This window comes from Mus caroli, unplaced genomic scaffold (assembly GCF_978045245.1).
Source record: "Mus caroli unplaced genomic scaffold, Mus_caroli_1 scaffold_7, whole genome shotgun sequence".
NCBI classification, from domain to species: domain Eukaryota; kingdom Metazoa; phylum Chordata; class Mammalia; order Rodentia; family Muridae; genus Mus; species Mus caroli.
In genome coordinates, this window is record NW_028227262.1 from 114,242,446 (window position 1) to 114,270,251 (window position 27,806).

The following is a 27,806-nucleotide window of genomic DNA, read 5'->3' on the forward strand; positions in this document are numbered from 1 at the left end:
TGTCTGGGATAGGGGTGGCCGGCTGCCCCCGCCCTGCTTTGTCCCTGGTGCAGCGCCCCCTGCTGAACACCGTGCTGCGCCTTTTGGGGCCCGCCCAGGCAAAGGACGGCGAGTCCAACCGAGTTCCGGGTGCTATCGTGACTGCGCGTGCGGTGGCCATGAGCTGAACACCCTTGTTCTGCTAAGTGCTCCCACTGTGATGTACTGCGCTGCTACAGGCCCAGGGCAACGAGCCCAAATGAGACTGTAAGCCAAGACAAGTCTTTCCTTTTCTTAGCATATTTGTCCCATTGTGGAAGGCTAGCTCTGGGGCTGGCTGCCACTCCTTTGGAACCATGGTGGCTTGGCTGTGGAAGGTGCTGGTGAGCGCCGGTCTCTTCTCCCTCACCCATGCTGCCTTCTCTGCTGCTCAGCATCGTTCTCATGCACGACTGACAGAAAAGAAATATGAGCTGCTGCGGACAGATAGAGTTCTCCAGACACTTTCGGCCTATGCACTTACCTGTTATGGCATGGTTCATACTGCAGGGCACTTTAGAGACAGAGATGTCACTTCGGAACTAAAGGATATGACATTTGACTCCTTAAGGAATCGCCCATCTTCTTATGTGTTTCACCGTTCTCTGGCTTTGGACTGTTCCAGATTTCGGATACAACTCCATCTTCTTCAACGCCGTCTTCTGACGTATGGTTGAAGTTCTGAAAGCTCAGATCGCTGCACCATTCAGCTTTTACACAAATTAAGTAACAGGACAGAAGCAGAATCAAGTACTGGGGTTTGGGATGTAAAACACTTCCTGCACATCAGTATTTTTTACCGATGTTTTAGACCGATATTTTTTTAAAACTATAATTTAAAAATAAAAACCGCCGGGCGTGGGAGGCAGAGGCAGGTGGATTTCTGAGTTCGAGGCCAGCCTGGTCTACAAAGTGAGTTCCAGGACAGCCAGGGCTACACAGAAAAACCAAAAAAAATAAAAAAATAAAATAAACAAAATAAAAACCAAAAACAAAAGATATTTATGCCAGGTACCCTGTCACAGCTGTAGAAAGCTGATTAACTGTAGATTTGTTTTTGGGTGAGGCAAACATTTGAATCTCAGCCCAAGTAAAGCAGATACTGCAGGTAGACCTCACCCTGGCCATCCAGGCATGGAATGGAACAAAAAGGGCTCAGTAAGGAAGACGTGCTCTTGCATGTTTGAACTGAGACATCGATCTTTCTCTGGCTCTGTCCCCTAAATCCAATCATGAGTTCTTCATGCATTCTGAGCCTTTGAGACTAAACTTGTATGTGGGCTCTCCTGAGCTCTGCTCAGTCTTGAATGACTTGAAGGTTTTCACAATGTCTGATTTGATTCTTCATTCTGACTCTCACCACGGGTTCCTCCCGGGCTCTCAGACTGATGATCTGGTGGCCGCTGTGAGCTATAAGCTCAGAGATGGTAATGATTTTTCCATGCTGGGTGAAGAGGCCTAACTGTGAAGAAGAGAAAGGCCAGCATTCCCAGAACAGTGCGCATAAGAGGTGGACAGAGCCTTGCCCGTGCCAACCTAGCTACCCCTGTGGCCAGTTCCACGTGCTGCTTGCTGTGGGCTGATTGTATGCCCACTTCTCTTTTTGCTGCGGTTCTATATGAGGTTCTGCCATTTACGAATGTATTAAGGTTTGTCAGAAGACAAAAATCAAGGAGGGAAATGTGTTTACATAAAACTGTTCCCTGGTGTCTACAGGGGATTGCCTCTATTGCCATGCACAGGAACAAAATCCTCGGATGCTCAAATAGTCTTTAGAAAATGACATAATGTTTCCACAGAACCTCTGCCCACCCTCCTATATACTTCCAGTCATCTCTAGATACCGTGTAACGCCTAATACCATGTGAATTCTGTGTAAAGAGCTGCTTACTGCATTGTCTAGGGGATAATGATAAGATGCTTGCATGTGTTCAGTACAGACGGAATTGCCCCCAAATACCTTTGGTTAGCAAAACAGACAAACCACCGAGGAACACCACCTTACCCAGCATGCATCTCCAGAGAAGACGTTCAGGGGATGTGACTCGGGTACTGGCTTGAGAAAGACTGAATGCATGCTCTCAGAGTGCTCTCTGAAGCACCCTACGGAAGCATTATTGCAGGAATATGCAACTTTGTACCATAGTGACATGCCACTGCCATCTACAAATAACTTGAGTAACATTCATAGCTCCTTTCCAATATTTGAGACCAGGAGACCAAAAGACATGATAAATATTACTTTGTTTAGGGATATTTGCTGTTTTGAGGAGAAGGTCATTATCTGTAAGACTTGAGGTCAGAGCCTTGGAAATACAGCAGGTGACAGAGAGGCACTTTGCACAAAGAATGTCCTATGGCTACCTCAGGTTGCCAGTGGTGGTAAATTTCCCTTCTCCTCTGACCCACATGGTCAGCCTGGGGTCAATTATTTTTCCTCTGAAATCAAAATCTCCTCCTCCAGCTGCTGGGAAGACAGAACAAAGCCGCCAACTGATTATTATTCAAGAACAAAGCAGGCCATTTATTTTAGCAGGTTCAGGGCTATTATCTCCCCAGGACACAAGCTGCAGTGTGAGCTGGCTTTATCTGTCCACTTCCCTTCTGTCCTCAATCCTTGAAGTAGTTCCTCTCTCTAGAACAACACAAAAGGAAACAGGGCAGGGAATTTAGCTACAGCCACGGTGACCTGGGAAAGCCTCTCTCTCCTTCCTCCCCAAAGACATTAGCATCTCTGTCTCCTGGAGACCCCAAGCAGAAGAGAGAAGACATCGTTCACTTGGAAGGAGAGGAACACCACACCCTCAGAGTCACTAGCATCAAGCTTGGAGACTTCTTTGCTGCTGAGAATCCTGAGAACTGCCAGACAAAACACAGAACTTTCAGTTCAGCTTGAATTCCAAATGAGTCCTAAATGACTTGTTGGGAGTGTATCTTAACTATCACATAGTTAGATATTTTTTTTAAATGATCCGCCACTCATCTCAAACTCAGATTGGCGTGTCCTATATTCTCACGGGCTAAATATGGTGGCTCATCACCACATCCAACCTCTCCTCTCTGTCTAACCCTGGCTGTGACACTGCTGTGAAGCACTGCAGAATTCCTTGGGTCTGAAAGAGAATTTGGGGGAAGGGTTTGCAACCAGAAAGGTGCAGGCAGAGTGTGTTGTTGAGTTAAGCATTAAGTAGCAGAGATAACCGTTACCTGGAATCACATGAACTGCTCCAACCTGTTTGTCCTGAACAAATGAAAAACAAATAAATGTGTTTAGTGTTCTCAGAATGAACAAGGTCATTTCCGCCATGGGAGCCTGAGAGAAAAGCTTTCGTTGCATCCCGGGAAGGAGGTGGGAAACACCTACCTCTCTGGGCTCCATGATTCCTAAAGCCTCTTGCTCTCAAGTCCTCTGCTTGCAGACACTCACAGGAGTGTTAGGGCTAAGGGCCTGAAGTCCTTCCTGCTCGTTCTCACAGGCTCCTGCCCCAGTTTCTCTCCTTTAGAGTTACCAGGCACATATACCACTTCCTCATGGTACCTAAAAGACTTCACACCTCCGACAGCTCACCTCTCCCCAACCAGAAGACTGGTCCTAGTAGGACAACATCCTCGTCAGACTTCCACCCCAAACACCCTGCCTCTCTTTTCTCTCAAAGAAGCCAATCAAAAGTGTCTTAGTCACGATTAATGACCATTGCTGTGATGAAACACCATGACCAAAGCAACTTAGGGAGGGGAGAGTTTATTTGGCCTATGCTTCCACGCCACTGTTCATCATTGGAGGAAGTCAAGATAGGAACGGAAACAGGGCAGGAACCTGGTGTCAGGAGCTGATCCAGAGGCCATGGGGGGATGCCACTTACTGGCTTGCTCCTCATGGCTTGCTCAGTCTGCTTTAGAACCCAGGACTACCAGCCCCAGGATGGCTCCACTCACAATGGACTGGGCCCTGACCCATCAATCACTAATTAGGAAAATGCCCTACAGGCTTGCCTATAACTTGATCTTAGGGAGGCATTTTTTTTTTCCAGTGGAGGTTCCCTCTTCTCAGATGAGTATAGCTTTTTTCATGTTGACATAAAACTAGCCAGCAGAGTAAGCAACAGGTTTTATCCCTGAAAGTGACACTTCAACTGAAGACTAAGAAGCAAGCTTCTGCTGGGCGTGGTGGCGCACGTCTTTAATCCCAGCACTCGGGAGGCAGAGGCAGGCGGATTTCTGAGTTCGAGGCCAGCCTGGTCTACAAAGTGAGTTCCAGGACAGCCAGGGCTATACAGAGAAACCCTGTCTCGAAAAACCAAAAAAAAAAGCAAGCTTCTAACACAAGGAGGACCAGACAGGAGGGCTTTATGTGGTCCCTTGCTGCATGTTAGTGCTTGGTAGAATTCATTTTTGATGTCTTGATAACAATAATTAATAATTATTATAAAGTAACAATATACTATTACATGTTATTATATAATATGATATTTGTTGTTGTTATAGTTATTATTAATACTTGTGTGTACTGGTGTGTATGCAGGTGTGAACATGCCACAGTAGAGAATAGCTTTGAGAAATCACTTGTTGTTTTCAGTCCTGAAAGAGGACTCTAACCTCTCCCATATTTACCATTTAGAAGACAGAAAAAGGATTGTCATTTAGCCATGGTCAACAGTGCTAAAATTAAAAAAAAATGTCTGGGATTAAGCAAGGCACAGTCAGATTTTGTGGTAAAGATGTTTCCTTTTTTATTTTACGTGTGACTTTTTCCAGTGCTGAAACTTTAAGAGTCTATGGCAAACAGTCTCCCATGGCTCTCAGGGTTTCTTATAACTGTCCTTGGTGCTTTGTTCTTGAAGGTTTCAATGTTTCAATGTTGCTTGTATTCCACAGTGAGAAGACTCTCCTCTGTGTATTATCGTAGCCTGTTGTTTCACAGAACTGAAAAGAAGTCTCATAATTAAGCCTGCGGTGTGTAGAGGGGAGCCCAGCCGAGGCCTCCTGTGTGACTACGATAGTAGCTGGTAAGGCAGAGAAAGTGTCAGGACCCCAACCGTCTTCAGAGACAAGGTCATTCTCCCACTGCCTTCTGCCAGAGGATGCCAGCCTGATGCTTAATAGGATATATTATACAAAGCCAGAAATATGTATTTTTACATAATTTGTTTTTATATAATAAATTATATGAAGCCAGTCAACGAAAGGTTATTCTCCAGAGGCTCAGTATGTGTCCATCCATTCATTCACTCATTCATGCATTTGTTTAAAGTCATTCATTGCATTTCTCACATGACTAATACTATGTGAGATGAGAAACAAAAAGCTCAATAAGCAGCCATCTTTCCAAACTCAAGGAATTACAGCCCGGCTGACAAACAATGAGAAAGTCACTGGGCATCTTGAAACGTTGAGCTAAAAGAACATCTTATCTCAACCAGGACTGGCTTTGGTCCCCGAAGACATTTGTCATGTCTAGAATCATCTTTGCCATGGACTGGGTGAGGGCTCTTACTGGTATCTAGAGGCCAGGGACACACCTAACCCCCGGCCCTGCTCGGTGCCTACGACAGCCCCCCATGGTGAGGGATTATCCAACCCAAAATGTTAGCAGTGCCAGCTGAGAACCTCCGGCCTCATGGGATGTGCGGTGATATGGTCAGTTTGTTCTGGTCAGCTTAATGCTCTGAGTTCTGTCAATCATTTCTGATCTTCTCCCACCTCCATCACTGCCTGGCTTTTGCCCCTCGGCCAGTTTATCTTCATAGCTTTAACTTCTTCGTTTGTAGAATGGAGTTCAGATTCCTACGCTCTACATCCCTTCCAGCCTGAGAGTCTATGGCTTATTGGGCCTGTGTTTGTGTTTCCACTGACCTCTGCTCCCAGCAAGAAGAAGCTGCTGAGGCCAGTGACTCTGCTCAGCTTCAGGTCAGGGAGATAACCTGGCTTCCTGTGCTGCTATCAAGCATAAATCAAGGGGAAGGCCCAACCATCCTAGCTCAGGACTGTCCTATCACAACTTAAGCTTCCCCATCAATACCCAAGAGCCATTTAACCTGACCACCACCACCCTGGGTCTGAAGAAAAGGTTAGAGTGAATGAAGCAGGGTGGAAATTTCCTCAGATGCTGTTTCAGTGACTAGATCCAACCACAAACGACACTTTACTCACTTTGGGGGGTCTGAGACAGCAATAGGGCAGGAAGAGCCAGCCCAGGGTGTGGGGCAGTGGGCTATGAAGAGGTAGGTCAGTAGGTGTCTGTGGGCAGCCTTAAAGGGGACCTCTTGTTATCTGTCTCCTTAAGGTCAGGGTAGACTGGATTCTTAGCCACATATTTCAGACTGTAAGGCTGTGTGAATAGACACCCAGAAACTCTTTGCTGTTCCCTCTCTCCTGTGGTGTTTTTTAAGCTTATCCACCAAACAGAAAGAGCCTGTCAGGACTGGAAGACAAGATCAGGCTTGAGACACAGAGGAACCAAGGGTTGAAGGAGGGAGTCCAGAGGCTCCAGAATATAAGGCTGCCTCAGTACTCAAGCAGAGCTAGCTGTCACCAGAGAGTGGGGAAGCAGCAAGGACAGGGCTGGCTTTGGCAGACACCCTGGTTACAATGTCACTAGACTCACTGTCCTAGCAGAAGAGTATACAGGTCTGCAACTGGAACACCTTTGTGTCCTCTCCACTGCCACCCGGAGCCATTTGAGGTAGCAGTCTGAAAGCGATGAAAAATAAGCAATCTTTATTCCTTTTTAACTGAGAGAAAAAAAAAACACTAAATTCCAGACTCATTCAGTAACATTGCCCAAGTTACTTCAGCTGCTAGACTAGGAGGCTCCATTAATGTCAGATCTGCTCCACGGAAGCATAGACAATAAATATTCTCAAGTCAGCTGGACACATAGCTTGGATTGGCTGTTTGGATGTGTTTGATTTGTAACTAGGAGTATATGGAAATCTCTCTTAAGACTTAATTTTTAATTAAATGTATGTGTTATGTCTCTATGTGTGTTTATGTGCACATGACTGCAGTGTCTGCAGAAGGCCAGAAGAGGGTGCTGTACTTGTGCCCAGGAGCTGGACTTAAAGCTATGCATTGCCCAGTATAGATGCTGGAAATTGAGCAAGCGATCTTAAGTGCTGATCTGTCAGTATCTGTGCAACAGATCTTAAGTGTACAGCTCAGTGACTTCTATGTGCATGTACATATGCCTGCATATTGACTACAAATCCTTGGCAACCCCCGAAAACCCCCTCACCCTGTTTTACTCAGAGTCAACCCTTTTGATAAATATCTTTTTCTTTCCATCATGAGAGCTTAGTTCTATCTACTCCTTGCATGGTTAAAATCATACTCTTTTGTCTCATATACTTCCTGTGTGTGCTACAGCACATGTTGTGGTAATGTTTTGCTCCTTCTAGTGTGGGACAATGTTGTATGAATGCACACTCTTACATTCATCCATCCCTTTATGGAGGCTATTCAGGTTGTTTTCAGGTTTTGGCTTTTGTGGCTATTGAGTCTAAAGAGTTGGGTGAGGGCTCTGCTGGTGGTGATGTTAACTTAGCATGTATTGATTCCTCTCCAAACAAAAGCCAATCAAGCCCTCTCCAAAGGTCTCCAAAGCACTGAGTCAGGAGGAAGTGTTAGCGCTCCAGATGACCTTTTCAGACCTAACCCTCTAATCTCACTCTTTCTGCCCGGTGGCTGCTGGTCTGAGCCTGCTTGGCCGGCACACCAGAGGCCTTTATCTGTAGTCAGCCCAGAGGGTGGTTATCTCTAAACCGGGATGTGACCTCTGCACCTGAAAACTCAAGACCAGGGATTTCACCCAAGTATAAGAAACACACCAATCTCTTACCTCTTCAGATGACATTTATTTCTTAACGGGGGAGGGAGGGTTGAAATGACCATCTTCCCCCGACCAGCAGCAGCTTAAAAAAAAAAAAACACCTTTCTGCTTTGGTTTAAATATAGTTTTCCCATCCAAACCCCTTCTGACTTCACTCTAGCGCAGAGGCAGGCCGAGAATGGCATTGAGACACAGGAGCCTCTGGGAGAGGACAAGGATCCCAGGGGAATTAACACTTTTTCTCCTGGAAATGGGCTCTCAATCTCTCAAGACTCAGTTGGTTACCAAGAGAAGGTTGTTATAAAGCAAGGCCTGAGAGCCCCTCTCTTTCTCCCGCTCTCTCCATCTCCTCCGTCTCTTGCATGAGTGTCTCCTTGCCTTTCCATTTCTCCCAGAACCCCAGTGAAGCTCTGTTTTTTGTTGTTGTTGTTTTGTTTTGTTTTATTTTGTTTTGTTTTCAAGATAGGATTTCTCTGTGTAGCCTTGATGTCCTGGAACCCACTCTATAAACCAGGCTGGCCTCGAACTCATAAGGACCCCCCTGCCTCTGCCTCCCAAGTAAAGATTAAAGGTGTGCACCACTACCAGCTCACAGTGGGGCTCTTATCAAACCAAGTAGATGCCCTTAAACCCCCCGAACCAAAATATTTTTCTTCTCATTGTAAGTTACCCAGCTTCAGGTATTCTGTGGTAGTACCAGAAACTGGGTTAGGTAACTTACTCTCTTGCCTCCATGAAAATCAGCATCAGCTTCTCCTAGGGGCGTAGGAAGAACAAAGCCCACAGTGGAGCCAAGGACCTGGTCTTCCTCCAAAGCTCCTCCATCAGGCGCACTTTCTGGGTCCTGCACTGCATCCTACCTTGCTCTTATCCTGATTTGTATGTTTGTCTAATCCTGCTGCTACAGGCTGAACCTAAGTGCGGCATAGCATCTCAGTCCATCCCAGAGGAGGCATCCTTGGGCGTGCAAAGAAAAGCAAGCAATCATTTGAATGATAGCGCACATTTAACCTATGAGGATCTGCTAAGCCATAAGCACTGAACAGCCCGAAATCAGAATTACTACACTTGTAGGACCAAGCATCTTAGACCGGCACCCACCAATTGCTTACAGGAGTGATCTGTGATCCATATTCATTGTTGGTTTAGCAGGATCTAGAATTACTGAGGAGTAAAGCCCCTGGGCCTGTCTGTAGGGGATGATCTAGATTAGATTCATTGAAATCGGAAGGTTCATCCTAACTGTGAGTTGAACCATTCCATGGACTAGGGTTCCTAACTGAATAAAAACAAAGGGGTGTCTAGAGAGATGGCTCAGCGGTTGAATGCCACCTGATGTTCTTACAGACAGCTCAGGTCTGGTTCCCAGCACCCACAGGCTGGCTCACAACCATCTGCAACTCCAGTTGCAAAGGATCTGATGGCCTTCCTGGATACCAGGCACTAACGTGGCATGTGCTGTGTGTGTGCGTGAGTGCAGGAAAACACTCACACATATAAATAAATAAATCTAAAAAGGAAAACAACTAATAAGGCCAATATTCACCTCTCTGCTTCTTGACTGTCAGTGCCTGTGACCAGCCACACCTCCTGCCACCATGCCTTCCTGGCCATAATAAACCAAACCAAGCCAAGACCTTCCTTCTTTAAGTTGCTTCTTGTTGGGTATTTGGTCAGAGCTGGGGAAAAAATACCTAATATACCTCCTAAGGTGAGGTCGGCAGACTGCAATCAAAACTCCTTGTACAGGATGCTGGAGGCACCAGTTCCGCCCCAATCCCTCTGGGCTCACCCTTGATCTTTCTCCTCCTCCACTCCTCCTGTGGAAGCTAGTCCCTGCTCTCTACTGATCTCTCTTTTGTGGGCTCAGGAGAAAAGAATAGAGAACAAAGAGGTGTCGAGGAGGCTGCTAAAGAGCTTTTGCTCAAGGCACTCAGGTCCCTGTATTCTGCTTTAGAAACTATTTTCCCCCTAAACATTACCCCACACATGTCTTCCGGGGACCACAGTTCATCCAGTGCACCTCTGTTTCCTCTAATGCCTTGTGTGGAGTCAAGGCGGCATGCCACCCACCTGGCTTTACTAAGGTCTGGGAGGAAATGGTTCCCTGGGATGCTAAGGAGCTGATGGAAGCCCCTGAACTCAGGGCTCCCAGACCAACAGCAGGCAGAGCTAGCTAGTCCTGGTCTGGAACTGTCCTTTCCCTAGGCTGGGCTCATCCTCAGCACATGAAAGCCACAACATTGTGTAAACAGCCAGACAGTGCCATCCCACATCAGCCCATACCTGCTAGGGGTCTCAAGTGTTTTTCTGACCTCTCCCACCCTCCGCCCACCTCTTGTTCTTACTGGAAAAATTCCTCCCCAGAGTCTCCAAATTCAGGAGGGAGAAAAGGAAGATCCCTTCCATTTTGATTGTGGATAAAAATAAATCCATTGTAAGTTTCTTACCCCCAAATCAGATTCGCTAACAAACTGCTCCAGGGCCGTTAAGGACAAATGTGAATGCTTTCAGAGGTGTTTTTGGAAAATCACGGACAGCGGCCAGGAGACGAACCTGCTGAGCTGTGGTTATTGGCTTCGTGATTCAAAGCAGGAAATTCCTTACATAACTCACCCTCTCCCAAGCCTGCTGGGAGCAGGAGAGTCCAACTCCTCCCTGGGCTCCCTTCTGTTCCCAGGCTGCTACCCACTGGGCCTGAACATGGCTGACCATCTACTTACTAAGCCAGAGCAAATGTGCATGCCCATCCTTCAAATCCCTTCAAGGCCAGAATCTAGGGGAGAAGATAAGGAAGACACTAACCACTCCCTCCATAAGGCTCCACGTCTTCTCCTTCTATGTAATATAACCAGTGAGCAAATAAGATACCCTCTCCAGGCAACATCCCATCCTAGAATATTCCTTCTGGTACCATACCAACCCCCACCTTCCACTTCTCTAACCTCTAAGGATCTAAGACGGATGGATGGACAGACACACACACACACACACACACACACACACACAGAATCTATCAATCAGGGTAGGCTAATTACTACAACAAGCACCCCCAGCACCTCAGTGAATGAACACAATGACAGTTTCACATTTGCTCACATTTCATAGCTGCCCATCTCCTAAGCTGAGCCATGACTACACAGGGACTTTCATTTGCTTTCTCAGCTATATTTTCTGCTTTCTAAGTCACAGTTCTTTAAGGAACCATAGCTTGCACATTTTTTTATGGAAGCAAGAGTTCTCTTCAGTTCTTCTCTACAGTTTGGAGTATAAGGAACAGATCCCAAGGTGCACTGTGTGAACCCCACAAAGTTGGCAGAGATCCGGTCCATCATGTTCAGTCAGTGCAGCCATTAGCTGGCCTAACCCTTTCTCCACTGACACGCTGCTCTGGCAAGCAGAGCTTCCAGCCTCACAGAGACATGGAAGCTGAATTGCCCAAAGGATTCTTGCGCCTGGCAGAGAATACTCTGCACACATGGACATTGCAGGAGGACATTCTGGCCTGGCCTGGCCTGGCCTGACACAAGACTACACGTATTACTGAGTCACTGATGATGGCAGTCCTAGCGGGATGAGTGGATGCGTCTTCTGCCTTGGAGGCCAGCACTCTGTGACTTCATCTGTGCTTCTGTTGTTAAGCCAAATTACCTCACTTATGGATTTAAAATAGAATCCAGACCAAAGGTGCTGGCTGTGTAGACAGGGAGGGAGGATTCAGTAGATGCGACTCTGGGTACCAAGCCAGAAGAGAAGGCTGGAAGCTGACACAGGCATTCCCACTGTTCAAAGCCTGTGGCTTCTTTCTACATTCATCTGCTCATTCATTCAACACTTTACCTACAGACTGAATGGGTCTATTCCCTTGGGCATGTCTGACTTCTGTGGACCATGTCACCAAACCCGCTTGCCTTTTGGCTGCCATTTGGGTCAGGATATCAGGAGGCAAGAGGTATAAACAGGAAGTTGAAAGGAGAGAGTCTGAAGAGTAACAGCAGGAAAATAGCAAAACCTGAGTTTGCCCAGCTTTAGAGCCAATCAGCAAACATCCAAGGAAGCCCTATTCTCTCAAGGTCCTTTAGACAATCCTTGTAGATTTATAAAATAAGTTCTATGAGCAAGCATGACACCAGAAGCCGGCTAGTATCAGAGCCAGGAGAACTAACTTCATAAGATGCAATCGTGTGCTGGGTCAGCTCATACCATACAGGATGCCCAAGAGCCCATTGTTAGAATTTCACAAACTTGAAAGCTGCTTTCTAAACCACTTAGTAGCTTCAGATCAGCCTTAGTGGGGGTATGTTCACCAGAGAAATTGGCAGGCAAACTAGGTTTTTCTCCCCAGTCCCTGAGAACTGATTAACCAACCCTCTATTTAAGGGTTCTAGAAACAGAAGGCTGTGAGGCAGATTAGAGGAGTCATTTTGCATGCATAATCTCATAGGCTCAGGCTGAAACCCCGGGTCTCCTAACAGAGTGACCTTCGGTAGATTTTTTTTGACCCCTCTGAGCCTGTTTCTTCATGTGTCTATAGTGTCTATGCGCTGAATACAGAGACTGTAGCAGGTATTGGTCTCAGCTCTTACACATATTAATTCATCCCTTCCTAATGGCATTCTTCAAAAAGGAAACTACCTGGTTCCTCATTCTGCAGAGAGGGAAGTGGAGGCAAAGGTGGATGGAGGAACCACGCTAAGACTTCACAGCTAGTAGCTGTCAGACTGACAAGAGCAGGCAGCCTGCCCCTGAGCTTTGCCTGGCTTCCAGCCCTGCACTGCCTGATCCGGTGGTCACTGGCCACCCCACACTACAGAGGCCTTCATCTGGGTTGATTGACATCGAGGATACAATCACATGCCCCAGACTGCACACAGCCTGGTTTCTGCTCTACTGCAGGCAGGCTTCCCTTAAAGTCTCGCCATCATCCTTTGGGAGGTGTTGAACTTACAAGAGGGTTTGGCTTGAGTTTCTAATTCAACAAAGAAAAATAATAAAGTGTTTATTATTTGGAACCAAAAGGTTCATGAAACTGATATCTGAAACAGCGACGTGTCTGAAGACAGCAGCACAGGCAGGTAGAACTCAATTAGCAAGCAGATTGCTCTTTGAGCCACCTGCACTGTGTGGGAAATGTGGTCTCCTTTGAATGAGGAGTAGCCGTGGTCCTCGCTTGTACATTGTCTATAAGATGTTTATATGTGTACAAAAGTTTTGTGGTGATCTGAGTCTGGAGGCCTTTACTCTTAAACTTTAATTTTAATTTTCTAAACAAGTAGTAACACAATGGGGCCACTTCCTACTTATAGTGAGGGTTAGAAGCTTCGATTTGTGTGCATCATGTGTGTGGTTTCTCAGACCCAGAATATTCAGGGGTGAAGAGGGGTGGCAAGAACTACGCATGAGCCGTGAAAATAGTCAGTAATGGAATTTATCTTTCAACCCTGCCTCTTAGGACTTTTATCAACCACTAAATACAACAACTCCCAAAGGAAGAAAGTGAAATATGTGATATGAGACACATTTAAGACATCAAAGACTTTTGTATGGTGTGTGAGTGTGTGTGTGTGTGTGTGTAATATGCCTTGTTAACACTGTACTGATTGTAGAAATGATATTTTGGATATGGTAAATTAAGTATAATGAGATGTAACTACACCTGTTTCTTTGATTTTAAGGGGGTTTCTAGAATTTGTAACCACATCTGTGACCCATATGTCTGCAGGGAGCACTGCTCCATACTGACCTCCTCATTGTAAACTTTGACCAGTTAACACAGGCGATGAGTCTAGCACCGAACCTGAAACATGCTAAACACCCGAGGGCCATTATCTATATTAGTGACATCAGTGGCTTTCTCTGATTAGCAGGGAGCTCCAGTGGAAGTATAAGGGACCACATGGTGTCCACTCTGGTAGTCCACTTATCCTGGCTGCTGTCTCCACAGGCTAGAAAGCCATAACAGTAAGAGATTCTTCAAAGTTCTCCAAGCTTTCATATTCTCCTCTAGAGGTAAGGGAAGGGGGCACATAATTAGAGACATAGCATGTCTACAACAGTGCTTTTATGTGTGTATGCCTGTACATGTCTGGGGAGCGAGTGAGCATTACATGTGCATGCATGTAAGATTGATGCCAGGTGTCTTCCTTAATCCTGCTCCACCTTACAAACCTGAAATTTAACCAATTCATGTAGAGCATCCGGTCGGCAGGCCCGGGGGATCCTCCTGTCTCTGCCTCCCCAGCACTGAGGTTACAAACAGATGCTGCTGTGCTGATAATTTCCTGAGTACTGGGGATCAAACTCACCCAGCAAGCTCTTTAACAACTGAGCCGTCTCCCAGTACTTTTTAAATGATGATGGGAAAATACTGCCATTCTGCGAGACATAAAAGGATTTGGTGGCTGATCTGGGCACAGTACAGAGAGGTTCAGTGGCCCCAAGAGTCAGGTTGCAAGCTGCTTGGTCCCCAGTATAGTAGGGTTAAAAAGGATATAGAACCCTCTCGATAGAGAGCGGGGCTTGGTGCAAAGTAACTAGCTCATTGGGACATTGTCCTTGGAAGGGGTTAATGTAGTTCTTTGGGGACCTTGGCTAGTTACCTTGAAAGGTTTTTGCAAACGGAGAAAACCTGACCCCCCAAGGCTTCCTAGATCACCATGAAATCTCTTCCCTGCAAACATTCCCACTGAGGTGTCTTCTGCCATCAGATCTTAGCCAGAACTGTGCAAGAAGCCAGTGTCATGCTCTTGACCCTCAAGAAGAATATGCTAATTAGACCTCTTCCTCTTGCATCCCAGCCTCCTGCATAGACTCACAAGGTTCCCAAAGGCAATACCTATTCTCCAAGGCCACCTGCCCACTCTGCTCCTCACAACCTACCAATGCCCCACCTACCCAGAAGCTAGGAAAGGCGCCAGACCCCAAGACCCACAAGTCTAGCTCCAGGGAAGGATAGCAGGAACGCCCCACCCTAGTACGACAATGACTGTGCTGTCCTACAGGCAACTCTGAGCTCCGCCAGCCCCACCGTCTGCCAGGCAACCTCCCAGCTCTTCCTCCAGCCCACAGTCCTGGCTCTGAAGTAGTATGTGTGGACAGGGAAAACAGCCAACTTCTCGCCGGGCTCTCTAACAAGTTCCGCGGGTCTGTTTGTTAAAGAAAAATTCCAGTGGGCGCATCCAACACATGGAACTCAAGTACAGAAATTATATTTATCCAGCCCACTGCCAAAGAGATCACATGCCCCGTGAGTCACTCCAGATGTGCTCAAAAACAGAGCCTCTGTGTGGAAGCCTGGTCCCCTAATCCCAGAGAGAGTTAGGTTAAGAGAGGTACCAACTTCTGTCCCACCCAAGAGGCTGCATCCGCCTCCATCCTGTGGAGCCAGGGAGAGGCCCTTGCTTTCCTTATAGACAAGAAAGGGCAGTAAGAACTCTGTCCTCTCGCTGAGAAGAGAAGGGGTCCACCTGCAGCCCCTGGGGTCCCGCAGGAATAGACGGTCAGTTTGTCTCCCTCCCGGAAGATGTCCTGGAAGGCGCTGACGATTCTGCTGGTATTCTCCAGCACCCAGGCCACTGCGTCCTGCAGGTGGAGCAGGGGTGAGTTGTTTTTAATTCTTGTGTTTCTCTGGTGCTCATTCATCTTTCTTGAATAGAACTGTGGCAGTGGAGTAGAGTTAGAGGGAGGAAGGAATTAAAAGCCCTGTGCCTGCTTCATACGCCAACTTTGCCAGTGCTCTATGGTCCCTCTTGGTAAAAGGTGATAGGAAATACCGGTGGAAGAGCATCGAAGCAGCCGATTTGGGAGCCCGATGGAGGTTGAGAAGCCATCGGGCTGCTCCTGCTGGTGAGCCAGAAAGAACTCTTGAGTGTTTCAGAGGATGGGTACGGGTTCTCTGCAGATCCCTGCCTGCTGCTGCTGGGACAGACCCCCTGAGAGAAGGTATCAAACTCAGCTGCCTGTGTGATGGAATGGTGGCCATTGGGACTAATGCAGAGAGCTCTTAGCCACACTGGCTAAGAATGAGGTCTCCAGGATGCTATGGGTGTGCATTTTGGCAGCCAGGTAGAGCTGTGTGGTGGTGAGTGAGAGGGGGAAAAAAAGAACATTTAGGGCATCCACCCAGTGTGCTTGGCCCTTGTCATTCCCATCAAGCCTCTTTGGAAAGAAGCCGGTGTGTGCAAAAGCTTTACTCTCATGCTGACATCTTCTCCCTCAGATGCCACTTCTGAGAACAAGGGTGGCATCTTTACTCTGGTCTGGCTGCACTTGGCAGGCACTGGGGACATATCAGGCCAGCTAGCTTATTACTATCAGGAAATGAAGAGCTGGGGGGTGCTGTCCACTCCACGCCAGTCTGAGGAGAAATCTTCCCGCTGCCTACATTCAGATGAGTTCACGTCCCCAGAAAGACCTAGAAATCCAGCGTTCCCTCAAGTCAATCCAGCCGCTCTTTATAGAGACCCCTAAGGGCATGAGGATTGGCATGGGGACATGAATGAGCCCCTCCTTCTCAGGGACTATGTCAGAGAGGGAAAGAGAGGCCTGAGTGGCAGAGGAGACGCACTTGCAATGGAAGAGAGGGGCTCGAAGCCCTTATTAATCTTCCTTGTGCTTAAGCCTGATCTTAGGGACTGGCTGGGACATAAGTGTTGCTGAGGTGCAAACAACACACAATGCAGACATTTCACACACATTCACACACACACACATGCCTACCTGCCATTGTGCATAGTCTTTAAGGGCAGCACTTTGGGGTGGAAAGCAGAGAGGTCTTAGAATTGGATTCTGTCACTTACGTTTGTCGCACTAGGAGCACAACTTAATTTGCCAAAGGAGACAACACAGCATCTTCTCTTCTTAAGGCTCCAGCTGTCAGGAAGCCAAGAGGGGACTGGGCATTCAAGAAGGCTCGTAAACACCCCACAAAGACTCGGAGATTTCAGTTCTTTCTCTAACAAGCCACCTGCATGATCTCTGGCAGGTTCCTAGCTTCTCTGGATGTTGTTAGCAAGTAGCATCCTAGCAATCACAAGACATGCCCTCAAAGGGCTGATTTGAGGATGATATTCAAAAATACACTATGAAAATGATGTACATAACCCTTAGTGGCTACTTACCACTCTAAAGAATATGTAAGCATTATTCCTTAATGAAAAGCTGAGTCTCTCCACATGCTTGGTAGCAACATCTGAGGCTCTTGGGAGAAGGTTTTTCCAGCAGGGACACGGGCTCTAAAGAATCAAGGCCAATACAAATGACCCAAAGGCCATTATGGGACAAAGTACGAAGGGCTAGATGTATGGTCAGAGACTGTATTTAGAAGCAACAAGTAATGTGGTGTCCATCCAAGTTTCTTCAACATTCTTCCACGCAGTTGGCTTTTATTTTCCTTTATCTTAAACATTTTTTTTCTAATTAAAAGAGGACACAATTTTTGTCACCTTCAGATCAGCTCGGTTGATAAAGTGCTTCTGGTGCAAGCATGAGGGCCTGAGTTGCCCCAGATTCCATGTTAAAAAAAAAAAAAAAAAAAAAAAAAAAAAAAAACACCTGGGTATGGCAGCCTGTGTCTGTAATCCTATCGCTATGGAGACTGAGCATAGCATCCCACAGCTCGCTGCCACCAGCCTAACCCAGCTGGTGAGCTCCAGGCCAATGAGACATACTGTCCAAAGAAAATGGACCGTTTTCCTGAGGGTAGTGCTCTCGAGGCCGTCACATGGTACCTTCCTGTGTGTGTGCGTGCACGCATGTGCAAACACACACACACACTAAAATAACTTTCCACAGGTGTTGTCCCTTTCACCTTATCCTTACTCCAACTCTGAACTGTCACCCTGCTTTCAATAAATTCCCTAAAAGGAGTTTAGGGGATGCTTTTCTTAGGAGACTGTATTCTTCCATCCTTACCCCCTACCACACCCCTCCCCCATACACACTGCTCTATATAGAAAGAAACCCAAAAGGAGTCTGCCCACTGCCAGGCAGCCTTCTTCTGCCCCTTCTCCCAGTCTCCCCCTAGGAAGTGCTCTCTAGGATTCCCCCCTCCCCTGCCTCCCAGGGTGGAGATTCCACGGCCAGATCCAGGGCTGCCCAGTCCAGCCCCACCAGCATGATGAAGTCTCAGTGACTCACCTGTGGTTTCTGTGGTTAACAGGGCCAACCTGAGGACACTGACCTACACACACAGCCCATGTCCTGGCATGCCCCACCGCTTGTCAGGACAATACCTGAGGGGAGAGGGCTTGTCTGACTTTATAAAGGTAAAAAAACACATACAGAATAACCAATATTCATAACCATGCTGTTGTTAAGGACATAAAGTATCTCTAGTTTCTTACATTTATTTATTTCTACGTGTGACCATGTGCATGTGTATGGACACATGTGTAACACTGCACACTTGTGGAGATCAGAGGACAGCTTGTAGTCAGACTGGGTGGCAGGCACCTTCCCTGCTCAGCCATCATCCCACCCCACCCCTCACTAAAGTATTCATTTATGAAGCAGTTCAGTAAAGAAGACAGCCCAAGGGTTAGTGTGTGTCTTAGAGTTGTATTTGTCCTAGCTCCCCAATGCTCGGTCAAGTAAGGGCAATGGCCGGAAAGAGTCGATGTTGGTCTCTGCAGTGTTGCCTAGCACGCCATGCAGATAACTATTTGAGGGTGAGGGGAGTAGAGGGTGGGAGAAGAAGGGAGAAACTCTGAACCACCCTGGTAGAGGGCTCAGTAGATCTGACCCCATGACCATCTGAGATCAGCCCCACTACCCTGTTCCCCTCCTTGCCGTTGTTCCATCCCCCTGTCGTGGAGCTTTCTAGTCAAGATCGCTCCTCTACCACACTGTCTCCCTGGAACCAGGCACAGAGAAGGCTGGTACTGTGCTCGTCTCCAAACAGCACCAATTTTCCAAAAGGCTGGCCCAGGAGCCAAAGAATGACGGACATCAGAATCTGGCAGAAGATCTTTCATAAACAGGAACATTTCCCTTCCACACCCAGAGTTGCTTCAGGGATTCATTCACAGTGGCTCTGTGCTTTGGCTGGATATGCTCTCAACCAGTTTCCTTTCCAGCAAGTTCTCTGGTGCAAGCGCTCTACATGGCTGAGTGGGCTCCACTGGAGGGCTCCACACAGAGGCATGGGAGCAGGAAGACAAAGGGCAGTTTCGAACCAGGATCATGAGAAGTCAGAGGTCAGACTCCATCGTGACTCGGCTTCCTCTCTGGGAGCCTTCTGGCTGCACTCCAGGTCACAAAGTCTGCATGGGATAAAACATGGGGAGATAGCAACTGCCTTGACGGAGATAAATGACTACAAGTGGCTCCTTCTTAGCTGGAGCAAGGACTCCTGAGAGATAAGAGAATGGAGCAGACCAAAGTCTGCTGCACTGGGACCAGGCCTGGAGCTTTAAGTGATGATAGACTCACTCTCTTGCAAAGAGAGTGCCCTGAAAAGAACCAAGCCCAGCGGCAGAGTAGCTAGTGTGACTCTATAGTATCATTTATCCAGTCAACAAACAGTAATGGGCACACTAGGTACCAGGAATACAGCGATGAGCAACACAGGCAGGTCCCACTCCCACACAGAGCTGACATTCTGGTGAAGGGGACAAGAGACAAATACATGGAGAAAGGCAATGTGTAAGTTGCTGGTTGGCAACATAGTAAGGTCAGAGGCTAGAGTGTAAAAGGCTTATCATCCTAAATATGGTAGTCACAGAAGTTTCTACTCGAAGAAAAAAAAAAATCACAAGAGACCTGAGAGGTAAGAGAGGGAGTCTTGTAATCTCTATGGAGCTTGGGAGCAGTTATTTCAGGGAGAAGAAACAGACATGCCCTGAGAGAAAAGTCTGCCAGATATGTTTAAAAACAGTGAAGTTGTCTATAGCCAGAGGCATATGAACCAGGGAAATGGGAGATGCATGCAGAGCTGATGAGAACTGTGATCTGGGAGCATCTGGTACCATGTGAAGCTTTGTGGGTGTTGGTTGGTTGGTTGGTTGGTTGGTTGGTTGGTTTGTCCTTGGGAACAAATAGAACCAAAGAAGGTTCTGGGTGCAGTGACATCTCCAGGCCCCTGCTTCCACAGACTTACTTCAGGTACTTTGCTAAGAACAGAATAAAGATGAGCCAGGGGTGGAGCTAGAGGCACCATTGGGGCAATGGTCAGGGTTAGAAGACCGGGAGGCTGTTGGGATGTGTGATAAGATGTAGGCAAGTTCCTGATAGATTTGGAAAGGACCATCACCAAAATGTAATAGTTGGATATGGGATGTTAAAGAAAGAGAAAGGCAAAGATGGCAGCTGAGCCGCTGGGGGAGATAAGGATTGTTGGGGATGATGCAGGTGTGTGTGTGTGTGTGTGTGTGTACACGTGTGACTATGTGGGAGAATGTGTGTGAGAGAGAGGGCGTGGCTGGGACTGTATACAGTAGGTGGGAGAGAAGGCTGTGAGTAGGAGACAGATGTTGGGCTCAAACCGAAAGTAAGGGGAAATAGCTATTACAGATCCCCCAGAGGAGTCTCTGGGTGGAAAATGCAAAGTGTGCTTAGGAACCTACAAGCTGAAATTCAGTCCAACAGTGAGTGTGGCTGGGAGAAGGGTGAGCGGGCAAGACTAACAGTGCCATCTCAGAGCTTAGCAAAGGCCAGGGAGAAGAAAGGGCACACACGAGCCTTATAAGATCCAGTAGAGAGAAGAAAATGAACGGTGGAGGAGAGAGCAGGCTGAATTACCTGGTCTGTGTCTTCACAGAGGCTTCGTGTGCATGTGGAGAATGCGATCCACAAGAACACGGCAGAATAGGAGATGGAGGGTGTGTGCGAGAAGCAGGTGACTGGCATGAGGGAGGAGCTGGAAGTGGTAAGATGTTAGCTGAGAGAGCAGGAGCATGGGAGGTGACAGGGGCCCGCTGGGCAGCAGCTAAGGGTGGATGTGACAGGGTAAAATACAGCTACTTAACGTGGTGACATGTCCTCCAAACACATGCAGGTGTGCAGGCCTGCATAGGTGGCATGAGTCAAGAGCCGGTCCCATGGGTAAAGGTGCTTGCCACCAAAGCCTCATGACTGAGTTCAGTCCCTAGCACCCACATTGGGAAGGAGAGAACTGTAAATTGTCCTCTGACATCCATATGTGTGTGATTTATTTAAGGACACCATTTTATAGCAAATACATATCTCTTGAAGTTATCCAGAAATGCAGAACAACCAAGAAGACCATTGTCCACCCCTGTCTGAGAGGTTGGACTCCAGGGCCCACTGGCTGGGAGCCATACTCTCAATCCTATCTCTAGCAAACTGGGAGATCTGGACCAAGGTCCTTTACCACCAAGTGTCTTCATCTCTAAAGTGGGAAGTGGAGACTTACCTCTCTGTGGACTCATGAAAAGACACATCCTGCTGGCAGGATGCTCTGGAGTGACTAGTTGTTAGTACATGAGTGCCACACTTTAGTAGCTTCTGTTTGCGGTCCAATGGTGTCCTCTTAACTGGAGGCCTGGACAGGGCTTGCTAGATCCAGTTTCTAAAATAACTTGATCCACCTGGTATGATCTTAGCAGATGAATGGTTCGTTCTGTGCTGATCAGCCCAAGGTGTCATAGATACTCATTGGCCCATGAAGGAGGGGACAATCTCTGTCCTCATTCTCAAGGCCACCCTGTACTGCAGACATTTAAGCAAGGAGACCGGTGAGTCCTGGGTATTTCCAAGACAGACACATGAAGTGACTCTCATGAGAGGAAGCTTAGTGACTGGGCTGAATCCACATTCAGGGAGAAAACTCTAGGGAGAAAAGCAAGCAAGCAAGCAAGCAAGCAAGCAGGCAGGCCAGGTTTACACAAAGCTGTGACTCTGAACAAAGCCTCTAACAATCTTCTTGTCTGAAACCCAGTGGTCCTGAGGATGTGGGGCCACTCTCTAGCATTCTCTGGTCTCCCCATCCTCTGGTGTAAAGAGAATGCTAAGCCTGATAGTGGTCCAGAACCCTCTCCTTGCCAAGCTTATGCTGTCTCACAGTTCACAGATGGCTCACAGTAGCATCCTTAAGTCGGGGTTGCTGGTTTATTTAACATCTAGTTGCTCTTTTTAAGTCAGTCCTATTGAGCCTGCCTTCTGAGCCTTACAGTACACAGAGCTGATGGGAAAAGAGGAAAACTCACTTCCTATCCCGGGAGCTGGCCATCCCAAGAGCGCTTTCCAGGAGGGGAAGACAGCAAGAGACTAAGTGTGCAGAATGGACAAGAAAGCCTCAGAGGTGGATGCATGCTGAGGGGAGAACAGGAGAGGATTCCTGGGGAAACAGGGCTATCACCCAGCGATGTGGGAGCAAACCTAGTTTCAAATTTTATATATGTTTAGCGAAGACCCAGCCAATATTTGTTTTAGCCTCAGGCCTTGTTAGTAGGATTCAGTCTTCATCATTATGGACAAGGGCATGATAGACTAAATGTAGAACAGACCTAGACACTTCCTTCCTGAGGACTAGGCAAGCATCCAAGGCAGAAAACCGATCGAGAGTCCTACCCACCTACAGCTCTGCCTTATGGGCAATAACAAAGGCTGGAATGGCAAGCTGTCCCTAGGGATGCAGTAGTGGCACTTTGGTCTTGGTCATAACCAACAACCATCTAATTAGACTTAAGACCCACTCGGAAGGGAGGAATCCATGCACCGTACTGCAAACCTGGCCTACTACTTGTAAATAGTGAGGCCACGGAGTCTAGAGAAAAACCTACTACTGACCCTTCACTAAGCCAGTATCATATCTAACTGCATTCTAACTACATAACACATGCAGATGCTGCTCTCGCCCCACATATAGATGCTTCTCTTTGTAGCAGTTAGAAACCATTATGCAACTGGTCAAACTGCAGAGAACAACCAACTATGGGGTTCCTGGCCCAAACTGCAGAGAACAACCAACTATGGGGTTCTGCCACACACACACACACACACACACACACACACATATATATATATATACAACCCTTTCACTTAAGACTCAAGGGAGCATCTCAAAAGAGAGGACAGAAAGACTCTAAGAGCCAGGATAGGATGTCTGGTGTGAGAGAGTCTTCTACACGTGACAGGGAAACTGCACCCAGGAAACCTCAGCAAAACAGTTGCCCAAGGAAGACCTTAACAATGGCAACACAACTGCCATGCCAGCATGGACTGGGATTCTCACAAGGCTCCACACATAGAAGAAGAGCTACGGGCAATTGATGGTTGCCAAGGAAGGGAGAATCAATCTTTTCCCAAGGATGAGATCTTCCCGTCATCCCCGGGATGTTAGCTGATTCCAGGAGCTCAACCCAAAACACATATGAACAACACTAATGAACTCAGCAGGCTGTGTTTATAAATCTATGTATGTACAGATATATACACATATACATATACACACATATCATATATACATATACATATGTACACACATACATCATATATATGTATATGTGTGTATATGTGTATGTATGTATATATAAAATATATCTATTATATATGTAATATATATATGACTCATAATAAAAGAATTAGAATTACAGACCAGGAATGGGGAGGAACATGGGAGGAGCTGGAAGGAGGAAAGAAAGCAGTGCTAATGTAAATACCGTGCTCCTGTAAAATTCTCAAAAACTAGATGAAGAAAACAAGGATGTTCTAGGAGGAGAACTGAACTGTGGGCATGAAGTTGCTCTGAAATCCTAGCTTAAATCACTCTCCTCCATCCTTTCAGGGCAGGAATAAATGAGAGGCTCAGAAAAAAGAGAGGAGGGAGAAGGTCAGAGGGCAAGGTGCTTGTTGTACAGCATGAGGACCTGACTTCAAATTCTCAGCACCCCTGAGAAGTCAGGCATGAACCTGTAACCCCAGGGCAGCAGCAAGGGACAGCAGGATCCCTGGGCTCCCTGACCAGTCAATCTAGCTAAAGCAAGGAGCTTCAGGTCCAGTGAGAGACTGTCTCAAAACATTAAGGTGAAGAAGTGACTAAGGAAGACATGCAATGTCAACCTCTAGTCTCCCCCTTGTGCTCCCACAAGCAAGTGCACAAACACACACATGTGTAAACCCTTGCACACACACAAACACACAGAAATAGCTCACTCCTTGTCCTATGCCAGGTACCCATGTTTCATTTCCTACAAAGAAGACAGAGCACATGTATCAGTACACCCTCCTGATGTTTCCAGATGCAAACAGGCACATAGAAGCACAAAACCACATCCATCGCAGCCCAGGGGGCCACAGACAAGCTACTGCAAGGGCCGTTTCTCAAGCAAAGCTGCATCCAGCCACTTTGTACAGGAACATAACTTAATGCACAGAGCATAAGCACCCATGGCTACAGAAATTATAGGTGCACAATGTCAGAGGGCCACACTTATAGTCGTTGGGTTATTACATTTCCTTCTCTGGTTCTCTAAAGGTCATGGTCCTTCTCTACCCACAAGTTTTCAACCATTGGTGACTGGTGTCTGATACATAAAGGGGCTGAGCAAGCGGCAGGGGCTGTTTGATCTGTTCCTGAAAACCTGGGGTTTCTCACAATCATCCTGTGCTCAACAAGATCCTGTTTTCTCCTGCACTCCTCCATCAGTGCCTAGTACATCTGATCCTTCATCCCACCAGGAGACCACCCGTCTCCTTCTGGCTTCCAAGTGTCCTTGACTGTGCAGTAAATGCATTATTAAATCAGCTGGCCCTTGAGGGAAGCTCTGAGCTGTCAACCACATGGTCCCCTAGAGCCCTGTGTTTGGTTCTTTCACAGTCTGCTTCCTTTCCTCTGTCATCTGTCTGGAGATCCTTGGAGTCTCTACTCCAGAAGCTGGGTTAGCTAAAGTCGCAATCGCTGATGATAAGGCTGTAGTGCAGCAACTATACGCTGACTGGTTGTAAGCATTCGGATGTGCCATGTGTTGGGCAATAGTTTTAGGGTCTCCCTTGTAGGGTTAGGAAACTCTGTTTTGCTTGCTCTTTTTCTATTTTGCCTCATCTGCTTTGTCTTAACCTAAATTTCCTAGCACAAACATAGCCCAGGCAGATACATTTGTTCCAGTTCCTTGGATGCTCCTGATGAACTACTAGTCTGACGTGCCTGGGAGCTTTCTGAGACTCAAGAAGAGAGTCTGCTACCTCCCCTCACCCCAAGTCCACCCACTTCCAAGATATACTCGAGAGGGTTGCCCTCAAGGTTAAGTAGAGAGAAGTGGCCAGCCATGCATGACAGCCCCACAAGTCAGTCTCTTGTCTCTTCCAGCCGCACTGTTCCCAGCTGCCCATCGGCCAAAGAGGTCCTTGTCACTGCCATTGAATCCAGTCCTGCAGACCTCCCTGGAGGAGGTGGAACTGCTGTATGAGGTAAGTAGAGGGGAAGCCATCAACCCAAGTCACCCAAAGACACGGATCATCTCTCTTTTTCTGAGAAGTGGTCTGCCTGGGTCCATGAACTTGGACGGTCTTTGCTATAGCAAGGAATGCCCTCACCTATCCCTGGAGGTGATAGACTCTGGCTTACACCAACGTAAGATTCCTGGGGCCGCCTCACATTTTTTCATGTGTCCTGACAGAAATGACAGTATTCAGAGTTCAGTCCAGGCATAAGGAGAGGTGAGGCTTGTCCTGTAGGTGTCTCTCACTCCCAGGCACAGAGTGAACAGTCCCAAGTGAAAGCTTAAGGCGTCACTCATCTGTAATGTCCAGGCAAAGCCACACCGGGACCGGGCACAGTTGTGTCTCTGGGTTTTACCTGCTGTACTTACCCAAGTTTCTAGAAGCCTAAACTAGCCCACATGCTTTCTTCTTCCACTTATTCCTGCTTCCCTGAGACCCCATTCCTCTCAATCATGGGGTGAGTTTCTTGAGGTCATAAGGTAAAGGCTAGGAGCTTTACCATCAACATCTGAACTTCAGTCCGTTAGCCAAGAGTCTCTGAGGCCAAATCTCTGTTGTGGAATTTCAGTGTGATCCCAAAAATTCCCTTCTAGCTTTGATGACGGTGACAAAGTGAAGCCAGAGAGGAGTTTCCAAACACTTCCCTGGGCAGCAACCTGCCAGAGCACAGTCTCTGCCAAGCCTTGAAAATGGGAGCCACAAACCAATTGTTCAGAAAGACACAAAGCAGTGCTGTGGAAGGCAGAGAACAGAAAAGGGGGGAGGCTTGGGATTTTCAGTCTTTCCATTCTTTGGGTATTTACTGGGCTCCTCCTGGCACTGGCCCCGGGCAGGAATGAAGATGATGGATACAGCCTCTGTTCTTGCAAACCAGCGAGACCCAGCATCTCTTCGTCCTGTCCCACACCCACACCCAGCACAACACTCTGCATTCTTTAAATTCCCACTTCTGGTTATAATTTTATCTGTGGTGGTCAGTTTATACTTCAGAAGATCTTCAGTGGGTAAGAGGGACAAAGAGAAGATAAGGTCACTTACCTACATGGTGGCGTGGTAGCATGCTGGCTGATACCAGAAACTACATCACATCTGCCCATATTTGTCCTGTATGCTTCTCATGATACCTCAGGGAGTAGATACTGTAGCTGATCGTTTTACAGAGAAGAAAAGTGAGGCCTGGGGAAGTTAAGAAGAAAGATGAGAGTTGGGGCTCAGGTCTCTTGGATTCTAAGTTCTTCCTATGCATGCCTCCCCACATGCGGATAGTGACCCCCCCCACACACACACACACTCTCTGTCCTTAACAATACCTGGTTTCATGTTTTGTTTTGTTTTTTAAATCTCATTTTTCTCCACAGCTCTTGCTAGCTGAAATTGAGATCAGCCCAGACCTGGAGATCTCCATCAAGGACGAGGAGCTAGCTTCCCTGCGGAAGGCCTTGAGTTTCCACTCAATCTGCAATAACATAATCCCCAAGCGTATCCCAGATATCCGAAGGCTGAGTGCCAACCTGGCAAACCACCCTGGAATCCTCAAGAAAGAAGACTTTGAGAGGATAGCATTAACCCTGGCTTACACAGCTTATCGGACAGCCTTATCTGAAGGGCATCAGAAGGACATCTGGGCTCAGTCCCTCATCAGCCTATTCCAGGCCCTGAGGCATGACTTGATGCAGTCCTCGAGCCCTGCTGTGTCATCCTGAGAGAATGGCTCATGCTAGGACTTTGAAGCAGGGACAGGCACACACAGTCTTCTAGAATTTTCATCCTCTACTGCACTTGCAGAGAAAAGTATGTACTTCCCACACAGAATAGCAAAGATAAATGAGTCACCCCAATATTTTTTTGTCCCTTGTTGCTTCCAGACAGACATATCCGACCTATGATATAATGTTACCTGAGAAAAGGCTAGACTGGACTTTCAAGATGCCTCCAGAGGCCAACTGGTCTACCTGGTAATGAGCAGAATTCTGAGATATACTTACACACATACCCAAGAGTAGGGACTGAGGATGGAGTCTGAGCATGGCAGGAGGATGGTGGGCAGACTCCTTTGGTTCTAAGGGATCTGTGTTGAATGAATATTTTCTGGCAGGTTCTATGGTAAATATAAAAAAGGCAGAGATGCATTCAAATTAATATGCTATTTGCCAAGAAGGATATACTTGGTTTGCCCCAAAGCCATGAAGAAGAATCAGTATTTTGGTGACCTACATGGCTTGACTCATCTTTTCTGAAGTTATTCTGAGACAGGAGAAATAGTAAGGAACTGTGGAAATGCTAGCAGTCCACCCATGCCCTGTCATTTCAATGTAGAAGCCAGGCTAAAGCATAGTGCCTTCCTAATAAAAGAGGTGACACCACTATGCGTGTTTGTCCTAAAATACCATAGCACTGTCAGCGATTTGGGTGCTCCTAAAAAAAAATTCGCTTTCAGACGACAGATTGTTTACCTTTCAAATGCTGATTTTTCTTTTTTTTGCTTTCAAAATGTTAGTTTGATATCTGTTCATTATTTATATTAAATACCGGTTGATATTTAAATGGTATGTGTGCAATA

The 27,806-nt window shown here is 47.1% G+C and overlaps 1 protein-coding gene and 1 pseudogene across 1 annotated transcript; both read left to right on the forward strand.

Moving 5' to 3' along the window:
* The first annotated feature begins 335 nt into the window (after positions 1-335).
* On the forward strand, positions 336-703 carry LOC110295573 (membrane magnesium transporter 2 pseudogene; annotated as a pseudogene).
* A 14,471-nt stretch (positions 704-15,174) lies between these two features.
* Fam180a (family with sequence similarity 180 member A) lies at positions 15,175-27,759 on the forward strand. The gene is made up of 3 exons (XM_021164067.3): positions 15,175-15,444; positions 25,113-25,213; positions 26,605-27,759. Exons 1-3 carry the CDS (start codon positions 15,369-15,371, stop codon positions 26,947-26,949), a joined length of 522 nt encoding a protein of 173 aa, XP_021019726.1. The 5' UTR covers positions 15,175-15,368; the 3' UTR covers positions 26,950-27,759.
* The last annotated feature ends 47 nt before the right edge of the window (positions 27,760-27,806 follow it).

Bases quoted from the DNA above. Each gene is read 5' to 3' on its own strand.
- Fam180a (XM_021164067.3), top strand. From the start codon at position 15,369: ATGTCCTGGAAGGCGCTGACGATTCTGCTGGTATTCTCCAGCACCCAG. The intron at 15,445-25,112 runs GTGAGTTGTTTT...TGTCTCTTCCAG, and splicing joins GTCCTGCAGGTGGAGCAGGG to CCGCACTGTTCCCAGCTGCC. The intron at 25,214-26,604 runs GTAAGTAGAGGG...TTTTCTCCACAG, and splicing joins AGGTGGAACTGCTGTATGAG to CTCTTGCTAGCTGAAATTGA.